The following is a 22,016-nucleotide window of genomic DNA, read 5'->3' on the forward strand; positions in this document are numbered from 1 at the left end:
TGTACCTGCTCTAGTCTGTATGTACACCTACTGTGTATATGCTCTTTATAAATGTACCTGCTCTAGTCTGTATGTCTGTACACCTACTGTGTATATGCTCTTTATAAATGTACCTGCTCTAGTCTGTATGTATGTACACCTACTGTGTATATGCTCTTTATAAATGTACCTGCTCTAGTCTGTATGTCTGTACACCTACTGTGTATATGCTCTTTATAAATGTACCTGCTCTAGTCTGTATGTCTGTACACCTACTGTGTATATGCTCTTTATAAATGTACCTGCTCTAGTCTGTATGTCTGTACACCTACTGTGTATATGCTCTTCTGTAACTACCATTGTTATTGATGTGCTCATGAATGTACGCAACTTTTTTCTAAAAGCATCTTTATGTTTGTCATTGTCAACCTTGGAGCTTTTCTCCTCGGGCCTCCACTGAAAATGGACATATATCCAGTCGGACTATCCCAGTCAAGAAATGTAAAATAAATAAATAAATCTATAAATACATAGGATGTTGTATATTTGGAGTTCTTAGCACATCTTGCATTCAGCACATTCTGAAATGGCTTACAAAGTTATAATTCAAATATACACATTCCATTGCACATATCATTTCCCTTTCAACAATTGAACTACAAATCCATTAGCTTATATTACATCCTGATTACTTGGCAGATAAATCATATCCATGCTATTTTCCTCGAAATAGTTGTCCACTTTAATGTGGATCATCTACCATTAAATTGTTTAAAAAGCAATATACAGAACACCAGTAAAAAGTTTTAAGACTGTGGAAATTGTACATACAAGCAGAGCTGATTTTTCAAAGTGTCTATTTAAAATGCTAGACTACAGCATGGAACATGGTTTACTTTACAAAGCAGAGATGCCTTACGGGTAAAGTCAGGAATGTAACTTGTCTTGTACAACAGTATGAAAGGTAGGTAAGTTAACTAAGTAGGTATCCTAATGATGCATGCTCCTGTACTGAGTTTGCATTTCTCATCTGCACTGCATTTTCCTCTTCCTGTTTAATACCAGCAGTTTTCTCAGTAAACAACAGACAGGATGTGTTTACTGAATCCACTGGGCAGCATTAGTGGCTCCACAGTGCAGGAACTTAGGGCTAAAACTGGGTGGGGAGTATTGTGCTACAGTAAAACGCTGCTGTAATGATAGACGGGAGGAGCTTAATCATTTGGTTTCTGTTGTAATTTGATTCTGGATCTGACTTCAGGGATTTTAACAGCCGCATATGAAAACAACATGAATTAGAGAAAGGGAGTGTGTGTTTGTGCGTGTGTGTGTGAGTGAGTGAGTGAGAGAGAGAGAGAGGGAGGGAGGAGAAGGAGGGAGAGACAAAGAGAGAGAGAGTGAAAGAAGATCGGCAGGAGGGAGCAAGGGGGAGAGAGAGAGAGTGTACGGGAAGTTGTCACAAAGGGAATCCTGAAGCCTGATGTTTGCTATTGAGCAAGTAAAGCAATGCTGTGCTCATTACAGTGATCAAAAGTGAATGGGGACTCACTGTGTTCGTTTCCCAAAGCCTGAAAGCACAACAAAAGCAGAAACTGTGAAAGGAAACAGGATACTGCCAAACATATCTTTATCAGTAAATCATAAAAGCAGGATTTGCTGTCTTCTTTTATTTATCTAGGGACAGAAATATGACATCAAAGAAAACCTTTTACCGTCAGGAAATCAATAAAACCATGTGGGATGTGTTGGATAGGTATAAAGATCTTATACCAGTTGGGTCAGGTGCTTACGGGACTGTTTGGTAAGTCTTTCTTCTGACTTATTACAATAGATGTATGTAAACGAATGCTTAAGATTTCTTAAGTGTTAGTATTGCTTTAAAATGCCACTTCCTCATTTCCTGTGTTATTTTGCATGCTTATAAGTTTTCTTCAGAAGATGATGCTGTGTTGATTCAGTTCTACTTAATTCACTTGTAATTAGATATCTTCTGAACTTTGAAATAGGTTTGTGGTTATTAGCAGTCTTTTGACACTAGAAACCAAAAAAAGTATTCCTGGTTTCAAGCCAGGTACATGACCAGACTTCTGTCTCACTGACAAAGCTGCCTTGTATTTATTTCATTTGTTTATTTTACAAGAGCACTTAACCTGTATACAAGCATGCTTTGACTATCAGGACTTTGCTCATATTTTGTCTTTTTTTATGAAGAAAAATGCATAACTTGGGACATAACATTCAAATGGAAATCTGCATGTGTCATTTGCTGTGATGATGCCATAACTAAAAGATTAATTTTGTTGACCATTTACACCCTGTTGTACTTTTGTGATGTTTTCAGCTCAGCAATTGATAAGCGAACTGGTACCAAAGTAGCCATCAAGAAACTTTACCGTCCATTCCAGTCAGATCTGTTTGCAAAACGGGCTTACAGAGAACTGAGGCTCTTGAAACACATGAAACATGAGAATGTGAGTAATTTCGGTACTTTGAATTCTTCTGTCATTTAATTTACTAGATCAAGTCCATGCAGGCCCCACATTGCTAGAAAATATTCATCTCCTCATGAATCATACCTTTTTATCCTGATACCATAAATTGTGTTAACACAACACCTAGTCAAATCTGTTATTTTCTCTGTAAATGTGAAAAGTCCATTTAATTAATTCAAGTTGTGCAACTGTACACAGCTGGGCATTTGCCATCTAGAGTTGCGGCTTATATGGTAGAATAGATGAAATGTAACAGAAATGAAACAGTAACTGCCAAAAATGTTATCACTGCTGCTATATATGCAATTTAGTCAATGCTGTTTGAAAAAGCCAAACTATCATTAAGTACATTTTGCTGATGAATTCAACTGGGAATTAAATGACTCACACAGCAGGAAGATGCTACAAGTTTGCAAAAGTCTTTTAAATCGGACATTCAGACTGTGGTTTTAACTGTTGTCAGACATTAGTAGCCTGATTTGCAAGTGCAGTTTTGAAATTGGTGGAGGCACTTTGGTGACATTTAAAAACACTGGTCAGTAGTTTTTCCTCCTGTTTCTTTTGATCCTGTGTTTTTAAGTTGTGGGATGTTTTATTATACAGATACTCAAACTTTGATTCATTGTATGGGTATGACTGATTCAGGAGTGAGCAGACATACTTACTTGAGTGAAATCCTGTACTACTGGTTTTGTGAAGAGTGATATAATGTGTTATTGTTAAACAATGACTTGCAGAGAAAATCATGATTATAAAGAAAGATGCTACTTTTGAACTGAATCTGCTGAGTACTGTACTCTGGTATCACAGGTGTAGATGTTTCACCAGCCAGTATCATCTTAAGCTAAACAGTAAAGCTGAATGTTATACATAAATACACACACACAATAACGGCATTATTTTACTAAACAGGCAGACACAGACACTATGACAGAAATACATACACACACACACCACATACAATAGGGACATTACATATCTCTCAACTGTCCAGATTTTCAAATAATGTTCAGATTTTTGACTCATATCTTTGGTCTGTTCCTCATAAAATTTGTGTTTTTTTTGGCAAATCACTGGGATGATCTGAGGATTGAAGTCCTCAAATAATGACATATATTTGAGTTTCAGACTTCATATCCTTCATAAAATGTATGTTAACACAAACTCTGTTATTTTAGCAACTTTCTAAGTTTATAAGAGCAGTATTTAAAGTCAATATGTTTGGACCTTTGCACTCCGCCCATTCTGTTAGTCTTTGTCCAGATTTCTTGCACCAAGAGGCTGAGAGGTATGAGGCATTATCATATCAACAGGCAGACTAACACACGTACATATATACATACAAACACAAAATAAGGGCATTATCATACCACACAGGCAGACATGGACACTCTGTCACACATGCACACACATGCACGTGTGCGCACACACACACACACACACACACACACACACACACACACACACGCGCGCGCACAATGTATTCATTTATAACTAGTTGTGTGGAATGGTGGGGGGAGTGCTCTGGCTCTGCACCCCCCCCCCCCAGCAGCACCATGTAATGACAGCACTAAGCAAATATTTATGACTCAACATTTTTCATAAATGTCTTCTGCTTGTAATCGTGTATTGGGTGAAGACATCATTGTTGCCCCCCTTCCATCCCCCATGACAACAGTATGAACAAACAAAGCTGAAAGATGTAACATATACATGTACAGCCTGACTCTTCTGACACTGCTGAGGGTTATAAATATGCAGCCTCACTCTTCTGATACTGCTGAGGGTTATAAATGTACAGCCTGACTCTTCTGATACTGCTGAGGGTTATAAATATGCAGCCTCACTCTTCTGACACTGCTGAGGGTTATAAATGTACAGCCTGACTCTTCTGATACTGCTGAGGGTTATAAATATGCAGCCTCACTCTTCTGACACTGATGAGGGTTATAAATGTACAGCCTCACTCTTCTGACACTGATGAGGGTTATAAATGTACAGCCTGACTCTTCTGACACTGCTGAGGGTTATAAATGTACAGCCTGACTCTTCTGACACTGCTGAGGGTTATAAATGTACAGCCTGACTCTTCTGACACTGCTGAGGGTTATAAATATGCAGCCTCACTCTTGTGACACTGCTGAGGGTTATAAATGTACAGCCTGACTCTTCTGACACTGCTGAGGGTTATAAATGTACAGCCTGACTCTTCTGACACTGCTGAGGGTTGTAAATGTACAGCCTGACTCTTCTGACACTGCTGAGGGTTATAAATGTACAGCCTGACTCTTCTGACACTGCTGAGGGTTATAAATGTACAGCCTGACTCTTCTGACACTGCTGAGGGTTATAAATGTACAGCCTGACTCTTCTGACACTGCTGAGGGTTATAAATGTACAGCCTGACTCTTCTGACACTGCTGAGGGTTATAAATGTACAGCCTGACTCTTCTGACACTGCTGAGGGTTATAAATGTACAGTCTGACTCTTCTGACACTGCTGAGGGTTATAAATGTACAGCCTGACTCTTCTGACACTGCTGAGGGTTTTAAATATACAGCCTGACTCTCGACACTGCTGAGGGTTATAAATGTTCAGCCTGACTCTTCTGACACTGCTGTGGGTTATAAATGTACAGCCTGACTCTTCTGACACTGCTGAGAGTTATAAATATACAGCCTGACTCTTCTGAGGGTTATAAATGTAAAGCCTGACTCTTCTGACACTGCTGAGGGTTATAAATGTACAGCCTGACTCTTCTGACACTGCTGAAGGTTATAAATGTACAGCCTGACTCTTCTGACACTGCTGAGGGTTATAAATGTAAAGCCTGACTCTTCTGACACTGCTGAGGGTTGTAAATGTACAGCCTGACTCTTCTGATACTGCTGAGGGTTATAAATGTACAGCCTGATGCTTCTGACACTGCTGAGGGTTATAAATGTACAGCCTGACTCTTTTGACACTGCTGAGGGTTATAAATGTACAGCCTGACTCTTCTGTCACTGCTGAGGGTTATAAATGTAAAGCCTGACTCTTCTGACACTGCTGAGGGTTATAAATGTAAAGCCTGACTCTTCTGATATTGCTGAGGGTTATAAATGTACAGCCTGATGCTTCTGACACTGCTGAGGGTTATAAATGTACAGCCTGACTCTTTTGACACTGCTGAGGGTTATAAATGTACAGCCTGACTCTTCTGTCACTGCTGAGGGTTATAAATGTAAAGCCTGACTCTTCTGACACTGCTGAGGGTTATAAATGTAAAGCCTGACTCTTCTGACACTGCTGAGGGTTATAAATGTAAAGCCTGACTCTTCTGACACTGCTGAGGGTTATATATGTACAGCCTGACTCTTCTGACACTGCTGAGGATTATAAATATACAGCCTGACTCTTCTGACACTCATGAGGGTTATAAATATATGGCCTCACTCTTCTGACACTCATGAGAGTTATAAATATATGGCCTCACTGTTCTGACACTGAAGAGGGTTATAAATATGCAGCCTCACTCTTCGGACATTGATGAGGGTTATAAATATGCAGCCTCTCTCTTCTGACACTGATGAGGGTTATAAATATGTAGCCTCACTCTCCTGACACTGATGAGGATTATAAATATGCAGCCTCACTCTTCTGACACTGATGAGGGTTATAAATATGCAGCCTGACTCTTCTGACACTGCTGAGGGTTATAAATATGCAGCCTGACTCTTCTGACACTGCTGAGGGTTATACATATACAGCCTGACTTTTCTGGCACTGATGAGGGTTATAAATATACAGCCTGACTCTTCTGACACCGTTGAGGTTTATAAATATACAGCCTGACTCTTCTGACACTGATGAGGGTTATAAATGTACAGCCTGACTCTTCTGACACTGCTGAGGGTTATAAATGTACAGCCTGGCTCTTCTGACACTGCTGAGGGTTATAAATGTACAGCCCGGCTCTTCTGACACTGCTGAGGGTTATAAATGTACAGCCCGACTCTTCTGACACTGCTGAGGGTTATAAATGTACAGTCTGACTCTTCTGACATTGCTGAGGGTTATAAATATGCAGCCTCACTCTTCTGACACTGCTGATGGTTATAAATATACAGCCTGACTCTTCTGACACTGCTGATGGTTATAAATATATAGCCTGACTCCTCTGACATTGCTGAGGGTTATAAATGTACAGCCTGACTCTTCTGAAACTGCTAAGGGTTATGAATATACAGCCTGACTCTTCTGACACTGCTGATGGTTATGAATATATAGCCTGACTCTTCTGACATTGCTGAGGGTTATAAATGTACAGCCTGACTCTTCTGACACTGCTGAGGGTTATAAATGTACAGCTTGACTCTTCTCGCACTGCTGAGGATTATAAATGTACAGCCTGACTCTTCTGACACTGCTGAGGGTTGTAAATGTACAGCTTGACTCTTCTGACACTGATGAGGGTTATACATATACAGCCTGACTCTTCTGACACTGCTGAGGATTATAAATATATAGCTTGACTCTCCTGACACTGCTGAGTGTTATAAATTTAAAGCCTGACTTTTCTGACACTGATGAGGGCTATAAACAAACAGTCTCACTATTCTGACACTGCTGAGGGTTATAAATGTACAGCCTGACTCTTCTGACACTACTGAGGGTTATAAATGTACAGCCTGACTCTTCTGACACTGCTGAGGGTTATAAATATATAGCCTGACTCTTCTGACACTGCTGATGGTTATAAATATACAGCCTGACTCTTCTGACACTGCTGAGGGTTCACTGCTGCTGTAATACTGACCACAAAGTGAAACCTTTTAAGTTTTTTTTGAGTGACTTTTCCTAGACTGCAAAAACAAATGTTTTATTTTGTTCTTATTTTTATTTTACTTATTTATTTATTTGCAGTTTGATTACCGGGGAAGTCCACTGGGCCGAATTGACCCATTTTCAGTGGAGGCCCAGGGAGAAAAGCTCCAAGATGCATTATACAATTTATATACAACTGATAGTTAATAGTAAATATTATATTATGTAGAACAGTTACTCATAAATGCATTCAATGTCATGCACAGTTAACAAATTCATTTAGCTTGAAGGTAGGGATCACACAGTTTCATTTGAGGAAAACCAATATGTGTTAGGTGTAGAAACAGTTTACATACAAACCTTTTAAGAAAATGTAAATACGCTTTGCATACACACATCAACAGTAGAATGCTATTTACAATATTTACAAGGTTGGGCTGTGTGAGGGTAGCTGTAGGAGGTGAGAGCTTAGAGAGAAGCTATAGAAATTGTTGAGAGCTTAGACAGGCTCATAGGAAGATAATTATGAGAGTTGTAGAGCTTGGGAACCAGAGCAAGAACCCCCTTGGATTAGGTTGGGTGGGTTGGGTCCTAACCTTAATGTCTCAGCTTCTGTGCTACAGAGGGGTGGATTGGTTCTACCTGGGTATGGAGGGGCATGCTCTGGAAATACTGGTGGAACTAGCACCCAAGTAGTCAGGGGAACTAACTTGAATACAGAAGATTTGAATATGAAAACTCCCCCTAACTTTAATGTATGGTTGAGTAAGGAATTTAATTTTGGGAGTAACCTTGTTGGGACTACACCTATACGCATGCAGGAAAACAAAGTGACACTGGCTCACAAACTTCAAGATTTCGATACTAAGTTGATTAAACTTAAAAAGACTCAATTGGAAATAGCTTATTTCCATGAATGCATCCGTTTAAAAATAGTGCCTAAGGGGTTGAGGTTATGGCAGTACCCCACTGACCTGATTGAAGGCTCAAAATTCCATAAAGATTTAATATCCCTTTTTGAGAAGCATGGGAAAGAACTGTTGGAAACTTTGTGTCTCCACTACCAAGAGAGAGCGGATGCTTTAATTACTGAAGTGACTCTGTTAGACGAGAATATTAAGAAGGACTTAGACTTTCAAAGATACCAGTTTGACTATGAGAGAATATTTCACAGCATTGACCAACATTTATTGAAGGTCAATGCAACCAAAATTAAGAAAATTCGAAGGGATTTGAAGGACTATGAAAAAGGGCAGGCATATCCTAGACCCCCACCTTCTCAAAGTAGTAACCCACCCCAAGGTGATAACGAGCAACCGGAAGGTTTGATTCAAGAGAGTGAAGTTCCCCAAGTCACTATTGATAGTGACATGGGAGACCAGGCTCCAGACCCAGCCTCGGTTCGTCGCAGTGATAGACTAGTGACGAAAAACAACATGGGCTACAAACAGGGTCCTAGTGACCATATAAATTTTCAGAACCAAGCCTCCGGCAGCCATTACCCGAAGGGGAGAAGGAACAATTCCAGAACCAGGAGGAAGAACAAGTGGTGAACATTGAAGAAAGGGAAGATTGTTTAGAAGCTTTAAACACTTGCAGTATAGTTTTGAATACTTCAAGAGACTTTAAAATTTATAATTACTCGGAGATTAATATATCATCCGAGATGGCTGACTTATTATCAAAGGGACATACTTTTGTTCCAACTGCACACACCCAAATAGCTGACATTTTAATAGATTTAAAACTTTTTGTTCGTAAAATGAATTTGAATTTGCTAATGGGTGATCATTTACCAACCCAGAATGACTACTATATTCCAAGTGTTTATAACCCTCCTACCCACTTGATTTTGTCCTTCTTCGAACAGATGTGCGAAACTGATATTAGGAACTCGCTGTTTAGTAGTAGGCATGGTTATTTCCAACAACACAATGTCTCAAGAGAGGAAAGGGACATACTTAACTTTTTGAGTTCCTCTTATGTGAGAGTTATGAAACCAGATAAGGGAGGGGGCCTGGCGATTATGAATGTAACAGACTATAACCAAAGAATGTTATCGATCTTAAACACTGAGACATACAGTGAAGTGTCAAGGAATGAGTTAAATATAGCTATGAATAGAGTGAATTCCTTGCTGTATGATTTATATATTGAAGGGCGTATTGACAAGAATGTGTTTGAATTCTTGAAGATGCCAGCACCGAGACTACCTATTATTTTCGGAATTCCGAAAATTCATAAAAGTGTAGCAGACCCATCAATGAGGCCATTAGTAGATGCAAGGGGAAGTATGACATATGCTTGCGCTAAAGCTGTTGACAACATTCTTAAAAAATATGTTGCCCAAGATTTCATAGGTTCATAGATTAGTACTAGAGACCCAAATTTCAAAAGATTCCTGGTCCTTTTTGCAACATATTAATCAAATTCCATTTTTTGAAAGTGTCTTATTTTTGACAATAGATGTCAAGGATTTGTATTCTTTGATTCCCCATCAGGAAGCCATTGAAAGGTCAGCACTGTTTATGCAAACCCATAATGCCCCTAGAGATAAAGTGAACTTGGTGACAGAATTAATAGACATAGTACTGTCTTATAATTATGTCACCTTTAATGGTAAATTTTACCATCAAAGAGTGGGAGTTGCGATGGGGTCCCCATGTGGGGCCAGTGTGGCTAATACGGTCATGGCACACTGGGAGAGACAACATGTCTTACAAAATCCTTGGTGCCAACAACACATAAAATTTTACACGCGATTCTTGGACGACATTTTTGTGATGTTTGTCGGCCAGGAATCAGAGGCACTGAGAGTTATAGACATGTTTAATAACAGCACAGGGTTTTTGGAATTCACTTATTCTGTACATAAGGACAAGATTTCATATCTTGACATTGAATTAAGGAAAGATTATAGAGAATTAGTGTATTTAGCAAAAATTTTCCGTAAGAGTACTTACTCAGATTCCTTCCTTCATTTTTCCAGCTGCCACCCTTTTTCACAGAAGAAATCTGTGATTAAGGGGCAGTTAGTTAGGGCAGCTAGGATGTCCACAAAAGATGAGGACTTTATAGCCGAATGCAATACACTAAAGAACTTTTTCTTACAGAGAGGTTACCCTCTCGATTTGTTCATGACCCTCCTTGAGGAAGTGAAAGCTAAGGGACATGGAGGAGTGTTCCCACCAATTTTGAGTAATAAAAATATGACTTTGGTTTGTAGTGACAAACAGGGGTCTGACGAGTTGTTCAGCCCTTATTGCTTTATTTCCACTTTTGCCATGGAATCCTTTGAAATAGTTAACATCATTTGTAAGAATTGGGGGTTACTGCTGAACCATAATGAGACACGTACAACTTTCCCCGAATGCCCGAAAATAGTTTTCAGACGTGGTGCAAATTTGAAACAAATCTTAGAAAACAGAGCCACTGTGATGAAAAAGAAACTGGGTACATTCAAATGTTACACGTGTAACCAATGCAAATATATCCATGAGGGTAACAGTTGACAGAGCCACAGTGATGAAAAAGAAACTGGGTACATTCAAATGTTACATGTGTAACCAATGCAAATATATCCATGAGGGTAACAGTTGACAGAGCCACAGTGATGAAAAAGAAACTGGGTACATTCAAATGTTACACGTGTAACCAATGCAAACATATCCATGAGGGTAACAGTTGACAGAGCCACAGTGATGAAAAAGAAACTGGGTACATTCAAATGTTACACGTGTAACCAATGCAAACATATCCATGAGGGTAACAGTTGACAGAGCCACAGTGATGAAAAAGAAACTGGGTACATTCAAATGTTACATGTGTAACCGATGCAAATATATCCATGAGGGTAACAGTTGTTGTATTAGGGATGTTAAGATCAAAGCCAGGGACAAGTATGACTGCAACAGTAAGCAAGTAGTGTATTTGGCAAGCTGCACCCACTGTCCCGCAATCTATGTCGGCAAAACCAACAGAAGACTAAGGGACAGGACATATGAACACATATATAGTATTAACAATAGTAAATCCACAAACGCATTGGCAAGACACATTTTAGAACAGCCCACACATAATTTCAAATTTAGCGTCATACAACAACTGTACAATGACTGAAGAGGTGGTCCGGAGTCACTTAGATTGGAAAGGTTAGAGCTTTGTTGGCAATTGAGGCTGAATGCCTGCCAGTTTCCTGGCCTGAATGAGTGTAATTCGATTATGTGTGTCCTACGCTTGAAAAATCTGTTAAGGTGAATTCTCATTTGTATTTTTAGATTTGAGACTTTGCTACTTTTATGAGCAAATACATGTGCAGTTCTTTGAGATCAAAATTACAGGTCAAAACTTTATTTTTATCTATTTTTTAACTATTTTAACATTGTTAGTTATATAAAGCTTAACATAATTCTTTACTTGGAGATTTTTTATACATTTTTATATTTACATTTGTTGGTATATTATTTTTATATTTTTTATCATTGTTCATTATAGCATTGTATTTTCTGAGTTGCAACCTGCATGTATATGAGATTTTATATAGGTAGAAATTAAACAAACAATATATAAAAAACAAATAATAAAAAATAAAAAATAAAGAATTAACTAGCAGTTGCAAGTCTCACCAGTAGGGTGAGCTCTCTGCGCAGTACATGTGTAGTGCTGCGTGACTTCAACGTGATTTCAATGAGATTTGGGTGCTATAAAATGCTCTAGTGGATTATTAACTTAAAGTTTTGTTTCTGATGAAGTTGGATACTTAAATCTGACGAAAAGTGCATGTTTAAAGAGAAGCTTAAATAAATATTTAAAACGCAGGTTTCGTAGTGGATTTTTCACGTGGTGTTGGAAGACAGTGTCTGGGAAGTTTTTTGTTTAGGTTTGGTGAAGGCAGGTACATTTCCATTTAGTGGACAGGTGTTTGAAAAGTTGGGTTTTGACATTTTCTGAGTTTGGTGTGGTTCTTAGTGTGGAGGGAAGGTAATTCCATTGCTTTCCTAGTGAGAAAGATAGGAGAAGTTAGCCAGCAGGACGTTTAGGTTTATGGATAGTAATTAAGTTCTGATTTTCAGATCTGAGAGTTCTGTTGGGTGTATAAGAGGGAAGGATGTTAGTTAGACCGGGACATTTTATTGGGTGAAATATGAGTCTATGTGCAGTAGTGAGTTGGAGATAGTCTAGGTAGTTTGGGAGTTCAAGCCATTTCAGGGATTGTAGGGTTAGGCAGTGATGGGTGGTATTTTTAGATTTAGAGGCAAATTTAGAGATTTTGTTGTAGCAGTTTTCTAGTTTAGAGGTGATAGCGGAGGACAGTTTGGTTAGGAGAGGGGCTCTGTATAATAAGGAAGGAAGAAGATAAGTCGAGGCCAGAGTTTGCCTGGTAGAATTGGAGAGAAAGCAATTATTCCTATACAGCATACCTAGCTTTTGGTGTTTTTTCTTAATATTTTATTGAATATGAATATCAAACTTGAGGTGTTCATCTGCAGTAATGCCAAGTAGTTTGGCAGAGGGGACCACTTCTATAGGTGAGCTGGTTTGACTATAGACTTTGAAGTTGTTTTTATCATAGGAGAGGGTCTTTGTGGGAGGGAATAGTAGAATCTTTGATTTATTTGCATTGCGAGAGAGGTGGTTTTGGCACATCCAGTTTTCAGTTGTTGAGAAGGCAGTTTGGGTTTTAGTCAGCAATTCAGAGAGGTTTGAGGCAGAGCAGACTAAGGTTGAATCGTCTGCGTATTGAATGATTTTAGCATCAGGAATAGCAGTGTGAAAGTTATTGATGAAGATGTTAAAAAGCATTGGCCCAAGGATGGATCCCTGTGGTATGCCAGTTGGGGTAGGTAGGAAGGAAGAGGTGGAGTTCTTCAATTTGACTGTGTGATCTGTCTGATAGATAGCTGGAAAACCGGGATAAAGCATTATGTGAGAGATTAAGGTTTGAGAGATGGCAGAAAAGGTGCTTGTGGGAAACAGTATCAAAGGCTTTAGACAGATCGAATAAAACAGTAGAAACTAAAGGTCCTGAATCTCGGGCTTGATTGACAGTTTCTAGGAAAGAGAGTGGAGTGGTTATTGTGCTATGGCCTGGGCGGAAGCCATGCTGGGTAGGAGTGAAAAGATTGTTTTTGGTCAGGAAAGGCATAAGTTGGAGGTGGATACATTTTTCTAGGATTTTGGAGATTGGTGAGAGCAAAGCAATGGGGGGAAAGTTATAAGGGTATTTTTGCTTCCTTTATGAAATGGAAAAATAAAAGCTGAGCATCAGAGTTTGGGGACATATGATTCTTTTATGGATTGGTTAATAATGATGCTGATTGGGAGAGCAATGCCATCAGCAGCACATTTTAAGAAGGAAGAGGGGAATATTGTCTGGAGCGTTAGAGCAAGGTTTAAGTTTGGACAAAAGTGTTTTTATAAAGTTAGTGGAGATGGGGTTGAGTTCAAACAGATGAGGTGAGTTAGAAGTGGGAGAGTGTAGAGCACTTGGGTTATTATTGGGAAATGTCTTGGTGAGGGTAGTAACAGTGTCTACGAAAAATGAGTTAAATTCAGAGTCTAGTTCGAGGTCAGATTTACTTGGGTCAGGACAGGGATTATTTCTGGAGCCTGGCTTGAGGAGTGAGTTTATTGAGTTCCAGAATTTTTGGGGGGTTTTATTGTTATTGAACTGAAGTTTGATAGTAGGATTTTTCGTCTTTGGTGATCAGTCGTTTTGCATGGTTGTGGAGCTGTTTGTAGTGGAGCAAGGTATTGGCCAGTTTATTGTTTTGGTAAAGCTTCCATAGTTTGTCTCTGTGGTGCATGATCTGTTTTGTCTCTTTGGATAGCCAAGGAGCAGTTTTAGTTTTTATCCTTTTGTTTCTTAGTGGGGCTAGTGAGTTTAAAGTATCAAGGAAGACAGAGTTGAAGTATTCTATAGCATTGTCAAGAGGAAAGATGTTTAGAATTTGCCAGTTCATTTGTTTGTTTTTTTAGTTCCTGTTTTACTGTCCTTGGGTTACTTAGGACATTTTATCACCCACTGGCCAATTCATTTCCCATCTGCCCACCTTATCCACTACATATCCATCCATTTGTTGGGTACGTCTTCTTCTCCAAGACGGTACCCTCTGATGATGACTATGACTTCACTGGCAAAACTGGCTGACTGCTGGGGATATTCAGAGACCAACTGCCACTGAATATGTGGACAAGTGCTTTTTTAATTTCATACTGTACTTAACACATCAGAGACACATGCATTCTGGCATAAAGTGTACCTAATACAAGATCTCTTGGCATGCCACACCTTACCTTACTTACTGTAAGGTGGCTGCAGGTATGCTGTCTCTTTGTTACTTTAGTTAAAATTAGTCTCTAATATCTTCCACAGGATACTACTGTTGTTTTTGTCTGACCCTCATCTTTAAAATTACCCTGAAGTCACTTAAACTTCCCACCCTTGTCTTTGTAAGTGACTCAGGACAGTTAGCAGTATGCACAGATGTCTTGCTCCTCAACCAGCAGGCATGCTGTCTTATACGTCTTGCAAATATTTTGGTAATGATGTTTCATATAATGTGGGTTACATCTCACTCCTTGTAGCATGTGCATTTACTACATGAAAAACCATATTTACATCAATTGGTGATCCGGATAGTCCCCAGACTGGCACCCCTTTCATCCTGAAATTAAGGCTCAAGAAAGAAAAAAAAAAAAATAACCAGGCTCCAAATTTGAAGAAGAAAAAAATGGATTATATCCTAGAAATGTAGTAAAGAGCTTTGCTACAATTACAAGGATGCACTTATACTAAAATTATTTTAAGCAGCTGTGATATCAGCTTCCTGTGTGCCCCTGACTGCTTCACCTGATGCAGTCACTCGTTTCACCCCACCTTTGCAGTCCTGAGTATATGTTCCTTGCCCAGTTCATTGTATATGGTTCGTATCTCTTCACAGTTTATCCTGAAAGCTAAGTGAGGATCCACAGTCAAGGCACACAGACTGTTTTATTAAAGGAGTGTGGACACATTGCATTTAATTGTTTAGTTATTCTGTTATTGTGACAGACATTAAAAACTTGAATAATACTGCATGTGTATATCCTGTGACTGAACAGTGCCTTGGATGGGTATCATTCCTAGATTTCAAAACTTTTTCTTGAAAATAGCCAACTGTTGTGAAGTATCAGTAAAGTCATGCTTTTGGTTAGTTTTTCAGCTGAGAAATCCAAAAATGAATGAGGTCTAGCAAAAGTTTGTTTGAACAGTTAATGCACTACGTATAAGGGTCGTGTTTTTAGTTCTCCTTCTGCTTCATTTTTCCAGACCCCCCTAGTGCCTCAGTCCACTGCCAGGTCAGTGGCTGTCAAACAGCTTGTTAGATTGATCTCCATTCTAAGGTTGGACCAGTGTGGAACATAAGAGTGTCCTCGGTAGAGGGCTCTACTGTTGTCTGCTTCCACTAGGGGGTGTTTTCATTTACGACCTACCCCTTGATTTCCCTCTCTTGGGTTTATCTGCTACATCCAAGGGATACTCCCCTCTGTGGACATGCCACCCCACATGGAATGCTTAACACCCCCCACTGGGCTGGACACATCCACTCTTCCACTTGCTAACTCCTCAGGCACACAAGTAATCAAACCGGGTCATCCGAGCCATTGTTAGGGCTTTGTTCCTTATACCACAGTACTGGCAAATACATAAACGTAACATTTGCTATGAAATGCAGACAACCATTAACTCATATGTGCAAGTTACCATTTGTTTCTTTCTGTTTTTAAGATTGTCATTTGCTGGCCTGATGATAGCTGCTGATTTGCACGAAGTATGTGTCATTATTCTCCCATTCACATGTTTAGGATTAGAACCACTTTACCTATATGTATGCAAGCTTGTATGTATTTATTTATGACACTGGATGGGCTATGTGGAACAAAACCCATTTCAGGGGATACCAGAAGAGAAAGCATCCTATTACTGTTTGAGTAAAGAACGCAGTATGAAGTTGTTCTTCTTTCGGCTTTTCTCGGTTAGGGGTCACCACAGCAGAACTCTGGTCCGCTAATGATTGGCAGTAGATTTTTACAGTAGAGAGATGCCAGCTCGATGCCCAACCTTCAATGAAGGCATGTCCATTTACGCATGTCTTTCGAATGCCACTCGACTGCAGGGAGGGGACATGCAGACTCCACACAGAAGGCGCTCCAGCCGAGAATCGAACGGGAGAACTTCTTGCTGTGAGGCAACAATGCTACCGCTGCACCACTGCGGCTTCACCATGAAGTAATGAAATTAATATACTTTGGAACATAACACACATGATATAGTGGTAAGAGATTCAGCATGTGTAACCCTGTATTAAATAGTAAATAACAAATAATCTGTGTGGTATGCAATAATATTACATACAATATTAATAAAAATAGTATACTTGATGGAGATACAACCTAAATTGTAGGGATCTACTAGGAAGGAAAAGCACTGATATCAATAAGTTGTGTTTTATTTCCATGTGAAGTTTGGGGCAATAGGTTAAGGGTAGATTAGGCTGAGGGGCTTTGGAGCCGATAGCTGGTATAGGTACCGTGTGATGTCAGAAATCCTCATAGGTAGGAAACATGATGCTTGGCAAAGGCTGGTGGGGATTAAGTGTGAGCCAGCTATGATCACTAGAAAAGCTCATCCAGATGCTGCCACAACTTGCTGTGAGGAAAAGGTTAGTTTGATTTTGCTTTCTTGTGTTTTGTATTGCTTTAGTGCCTTCTTCTGTTTTGTATGTTATGATTCATTTCCTTTACACTGTGTTTTACTTGTTTATCTGCTTTGAATTGCATATTTAAACTAGGAAAGAAACCACAGCTGTGTCCCTTGTGAGACACACAGAAATTAATTTTTCCCCATCCTCCCAACCAGAGGCTATATTGTTTTTAAACCATTTTTCTAGTTGCCTGCGTCTTATGTTAATTTGACCATATATTTCTTTCCTCTCCTCTTTCATTGGCTATTGTGAGTAAGAAAAAAATTATCATTTTGTGAAATCACTCCCCTTCAACTATTTAAATTTATTGGCCATCCCTGTATTCCATAGAACCAGAATATCCCCTTCAACTATTTACATTTATTGGCCATCCCACTATATTCCATAGAACCAGAATACAATGTGCCTACCCCTTCCAATCTATATTGTTCTTTTAAAATGAGTGGCTCTTCACTTAGATAGCTAAAGTTAAGTTACCCCCTCTTTCATATTTAACAGCTTAGTGCACACTGCAGCTATTAGGATATTAACCAATTTTTCTGTCTTACCATTAAAATCTGTAACACCTACTCAAAGACCACCAATTACTGATGAGCCCAAATTCTGCCCCTCAGTAGTCATCTTGGGATTAGTGCTACTGTTTTGCTTCTGGTGAGAGAAGAAGCAAAGGAGCACTGCATCCCAGCAGAGAGAAACTGTGGTGAGACCAGCACTAGTAGCAGCCAGGCAGTAGCCATTCATGCGACTCCCCTCTTTTCATCATTCTTGAGAAGCTAATTCTTTCTTTTCAGTAAGTATTGCTTGATTTGCTTCTAACATCAGAATATCTGCCTAAATATTTCATCCATAAATCATCAGGCTCTACTTATTAGTTTACCCTCAAGTGTTTGTGAGTTCCCTGTATAGCCACAGACACCTTGAGTTGACATTTTTCCTGTAAAAGCACCATTGAAATTTCACCAGTACCTAGTTGCACACAGGACAACTAATTTGCAGTGACAAGCACTGCCCCCAGAATTGCAAACCGATTACTCCTGACATTACTTTATATTCTTACTCCAACAGTCTAATCAGTAAAAAAGGGCCTGTAGCCATCAATATGACCTTTCCCACTATCTCTGTTACCAACTTGGTGGATATGGGCATCCTGAGGCAATGCAGAAACTGCCTCATGTTTACTGACAACCAGTTAATTCTCAAACAAACTGATATGGTATGTGCGAGTTGTATTTACACAATGTCACTAGAGGCAAAACTCTCAAATAAAAGCATTCTTAATGTCAATAAGGTTGTAAGTAGTGCACACACTGCACCCATCACACACAGTTCAAAGCAGACACATAGACCTACATATGCTGAGGCACTTAAATGTAACCTTCCTAAACCCCAAAGACCTCCTAGAGGAAGCACTTATAACAAACATCAACAACTCTAAATGCACTCTTTCAAAACAACACCTGCATCAACACATGTAGCCACATATCATGGAGCCTCTACATCTAAGCCTGTAACGTAAGCTACCACAGAATCCAGCATTCAACACATGTAGCCACATATCATGGAGCCTCTACCTCTTAAGCCTGTAACATAAGCCACCACAGAATCCAACATTCTAGTCATTGGCGACTCCATTGTGAGACACACTGATGTCTCTCTCAACAGGCTGAGTAAGGAGAAAGTCAAAGTCAGTTGCTTATCAGGGACCAGGATCTGCCACATTGTGCACTCATTCGGGTCATTAGACCACAAGTACCAGTATAACTCAGTTATAGTCCATGTGGGTATAAATGACCTGAGATGTACCACCCTAAACTATATGAAGATAGACATTGTGGAGCTCTTGGAATACGTGTCCCTGGCTGGTATGAGCCTACCATTGAGCAGCATTTTACCTACTCCAAGAGTGATACCTCAATGTGAACTACAGATGATTGACTTTAATAACTGGCTTAATTTCTGGTGTCATTCCAAGGGGGCACAATATTTGTCAGCATGGAAGAAGATGGTCAACAGATCACGTTGCTTTGCCAGGGATTGTCTGCTTCTTCCCACTTAGGATGTCGAATATTAGCTAAAGCATCGCCCTCCCCCATATAGTGCCATTTTAGGCAATACCAAAGTGAAAGCACTTCCGACATAGCAAATCAAAACCAAGAAAATCCAAAGGTGTTACAAGCTCTCCTCAGCATAGAGAATGCTGATGTCTGTGCGGTCACTGAGACATTGTTTAAAGCCGCGGAGAGCACACTGACAATGCAAGGTTAGAATGCCTTCCACACATTTCGACCAGCTACTACACAGAGAGGGGCTGAAGGTGGAGGTGTCTCAATTTACATCAAAAATAATCACTGGATAATGAATGACTCGGAGTAAACCGCTTCTCCAGCAAAACAGTATAAATAAAAGGATAAAATAACAAGACGGAGAAGCAGACCACAGCAGGAAGCAGCCAAATGTCCTTATAGTATAATCCAACAGTGCAGATTACAAATGCAGCAATACTCCAAAAACGGTTAAAAGCTTTATTTGATGAATGAGTGAGCGCTTTCACCTATAACAGGCTTCTTCAGACTCAAAACAAATTACATTAAACAAGCAGTGATATATATACCATAAAGCTGGCGGTAAAAGCAATTAAGCACTCCAATCAATTCTCACTTAGCTATCAATGTTAGTATATTCAAATACAAATCTATTATAGGTGAAAGCGCTCACTCATTCATCAAATAAAGCTTTTAACCGTTTTTGGAGTATTGCTGCATTTGTAATCTGCACTGTTGGATTATACTATAAGGACATTTGGCTGCTTCCTGCTGTGGTCTGCTTCTCCGTCTTGTTATTTTATCCTTATACATCAAAAATAAATAAGCTTCTAGGCTGATAAAACAGAGCAATGCACTTGAGCTTCTCCATATTCAAATCACAAAAGGCAAAATCCCATATCACCTACGAAAACCATAACATGTATTTAAACTTATTGGAAACACTCACCATCCAATCCAATACCATAATTATGGGCAACTTTAATTATCCCACTATTAACTGTGAATCCTATTTGACACCAAACATACAGGTTCAGAACTTCATGGATTTTGTAAACAAATTCCCTGGACCAGATTGGCAATAAACCAACAAGGGGTGCAACCATACTGTATCTGGTCCTTACTAATATGGGAGAGTGCTGCACACCCACTAGTGTAATATCTTCTCTGGTAAGGTCAGACCACAAAATAGTCTCCTTTGAAGTGTAAGATAACTCTGGAATATTAAGGAACTACTCTAAGGCTAACTTTTTACTATTAAGTGATAACATAGCAAAATTTCAAGCCCTCGTAAACCCTGAGAACACTGTTGCCTATGCAAAAGTCTTCACAGTAACCCTATACAAGCATGTTAATAGCTACATAGAGGCAGCTGTACTCCCCAGGAGAAAGTACAGAACTAACTCAAAAAACAAGCCCCCCTGGTGGAATCACAGCATTAATAGGGTGCACAACAGAAGGAACAAAGTAATGGTAAAAATTAGGAGGTGCAGCACCCAGCAGGATAAAACCAATCTCATCAAACTAAACAAACAACACAGAGCACAAATAAAGTCTACCAAAGCCAAAGCTGAGGTAAATTTGGCTCCCAGGCCAACCAAAAGGCATTCTTTAGTTTTAGATGGGGGTCCAGGGAATTAAATAGTGTGGGAAGAAATAGCCAGGGAATTGTTATGGCTGGGCTTGTATAGGCCCTAGGGCCGATAGCCTATGTCCACAAGCATTACACAATTGTGTGCAGAGCTCATTGTAAATGGAACCACCTATACTCAGACAGAAGATATAGGAAACCTACTGGCTGACAAATTCAGCTCCAACTTTACTCCTCTCTCCCCATCAAGCTTCCCTCAGGAAATATCATCAAATATGTGATCAAAAAGTTGTGGTTGTACAATATCATCAAATATAACTCCCCCTCCTTTCACTAGGGAACAGGTCCTTAATGCTCTCTCTAAGGCCAAGAGCACTACATCAATGGGCCCAGACAGTATCCCAGGATGCCTTCTAAATAGCATGAAACATGATCTATCAGGGCCTCTGGAATTACTATTTAACTGTAGCCTCCAAACAAGCTTTGTGCCTCTTGAATAGAGAAAGGCAACAGTCATCCAGCTGCACAAAGGTGGGCCATCTACAGACATGGAAACGACAGACCCATAAGTCTCACTAGTCTTATATGCAAAGCCATGCAAAGAATTATCACATAAATAATAAGTAATGACATAAGATACCTCCAGATGCTGGACCCAATCGAATTTAGTTTCATAAACTGCAGGTCATGCCTACTCAACCTGGTGAACATCTTTGAGAAAATCACCAAAGCAACAGATGATGGTAAAATGGTTCACACTGTCTACCTTGACCTGACCAAGGCATTTGACACTATCCACCACTCAGGCATTATTGACAAACCAAAGAGGTTAGCTACAAACCTTTATGTCACCCAATGGACAGCTAGCTGGCTCACAGACAGGGCCCAGGAAGTTAGATTTGGGGAGTTCACCTCTACAAAGAAGCCAGCCACAGGTGTAGTCCCTCAGGGATCAGTCCTTGGACTGCTGCATTTTGGCATTTACTTCTCTGAAGTCCAGACCAACATCAATGGCCTCTGGCTGACTGAATTTGCAGATGATTGCAAATTAGGAGTTGTCATTGAATTGCCCACTGAAACAAATGTTCTTCAGAAAGGGTTGATACAGACAAACAACTTGTGCCAGAGCCATGGACTAAAATTAAATGCCAAGAAATGCATAATACTATCTTTCAGGAAGTCCTCTACCCCTGGTAACCTTTGACCATCACATGTCTACTGTAGTGAGGAAATCATTTTGTGTTGTGCAACTTATAAACAAAGATACGGCATCTAGGTACAAAAAGTCATTGTTCCACTGTATTCAGCATTCGTCAGACCTTTCATTGAGTACAATGCCCCCTTTGGTATGTACCTAAC

General features: G+C 39.6%; 1 protein-coding gene across 1 annotated transcript in view; it reads left to right on the forward strand.

The window, feature by feature from the left end:
• The first annotated feature begins 1,355 nt into the window (after window positions 1-1,355).
• Window positions 1,356-22,016, forward strand: part of LOC122815093 (mitogen-activated protein kinase 12-like) — a 372,412-nt gene continuing 351,751 nt past the window's right edge. The window contains exons 1-2 of the mRNA XM_044087335.1: window positions 1,356-1,780; window positions 2,321-2,450. Of these exons, the coding sequence (XP_043943270.1) occupies window positions 1,668-1,780; window positions 2,321-2,450 (243 nt within the window). The 5' untranslated portion in view covers window positions 1,356-1,667. The remainder of the gene's footprint in view (window positions 1,781-2,320; window positions 2,451-22,016) is intronic.

The sequence above is a fragment of the Protopterus annectens genome, chromosome 11.part0 (assembly GCF_019279795.1).
Source record: "Protopterus annectens isolate FY-2018-M chromosome 11.part0, PAN1.0, whole genome shotgun sequence".
Lineage (NCBI taxonomy): Eukaryota > Metazoa > Chordata > Ceratodontiformes > Protopteridae > Protopterus > Protopterus annectens.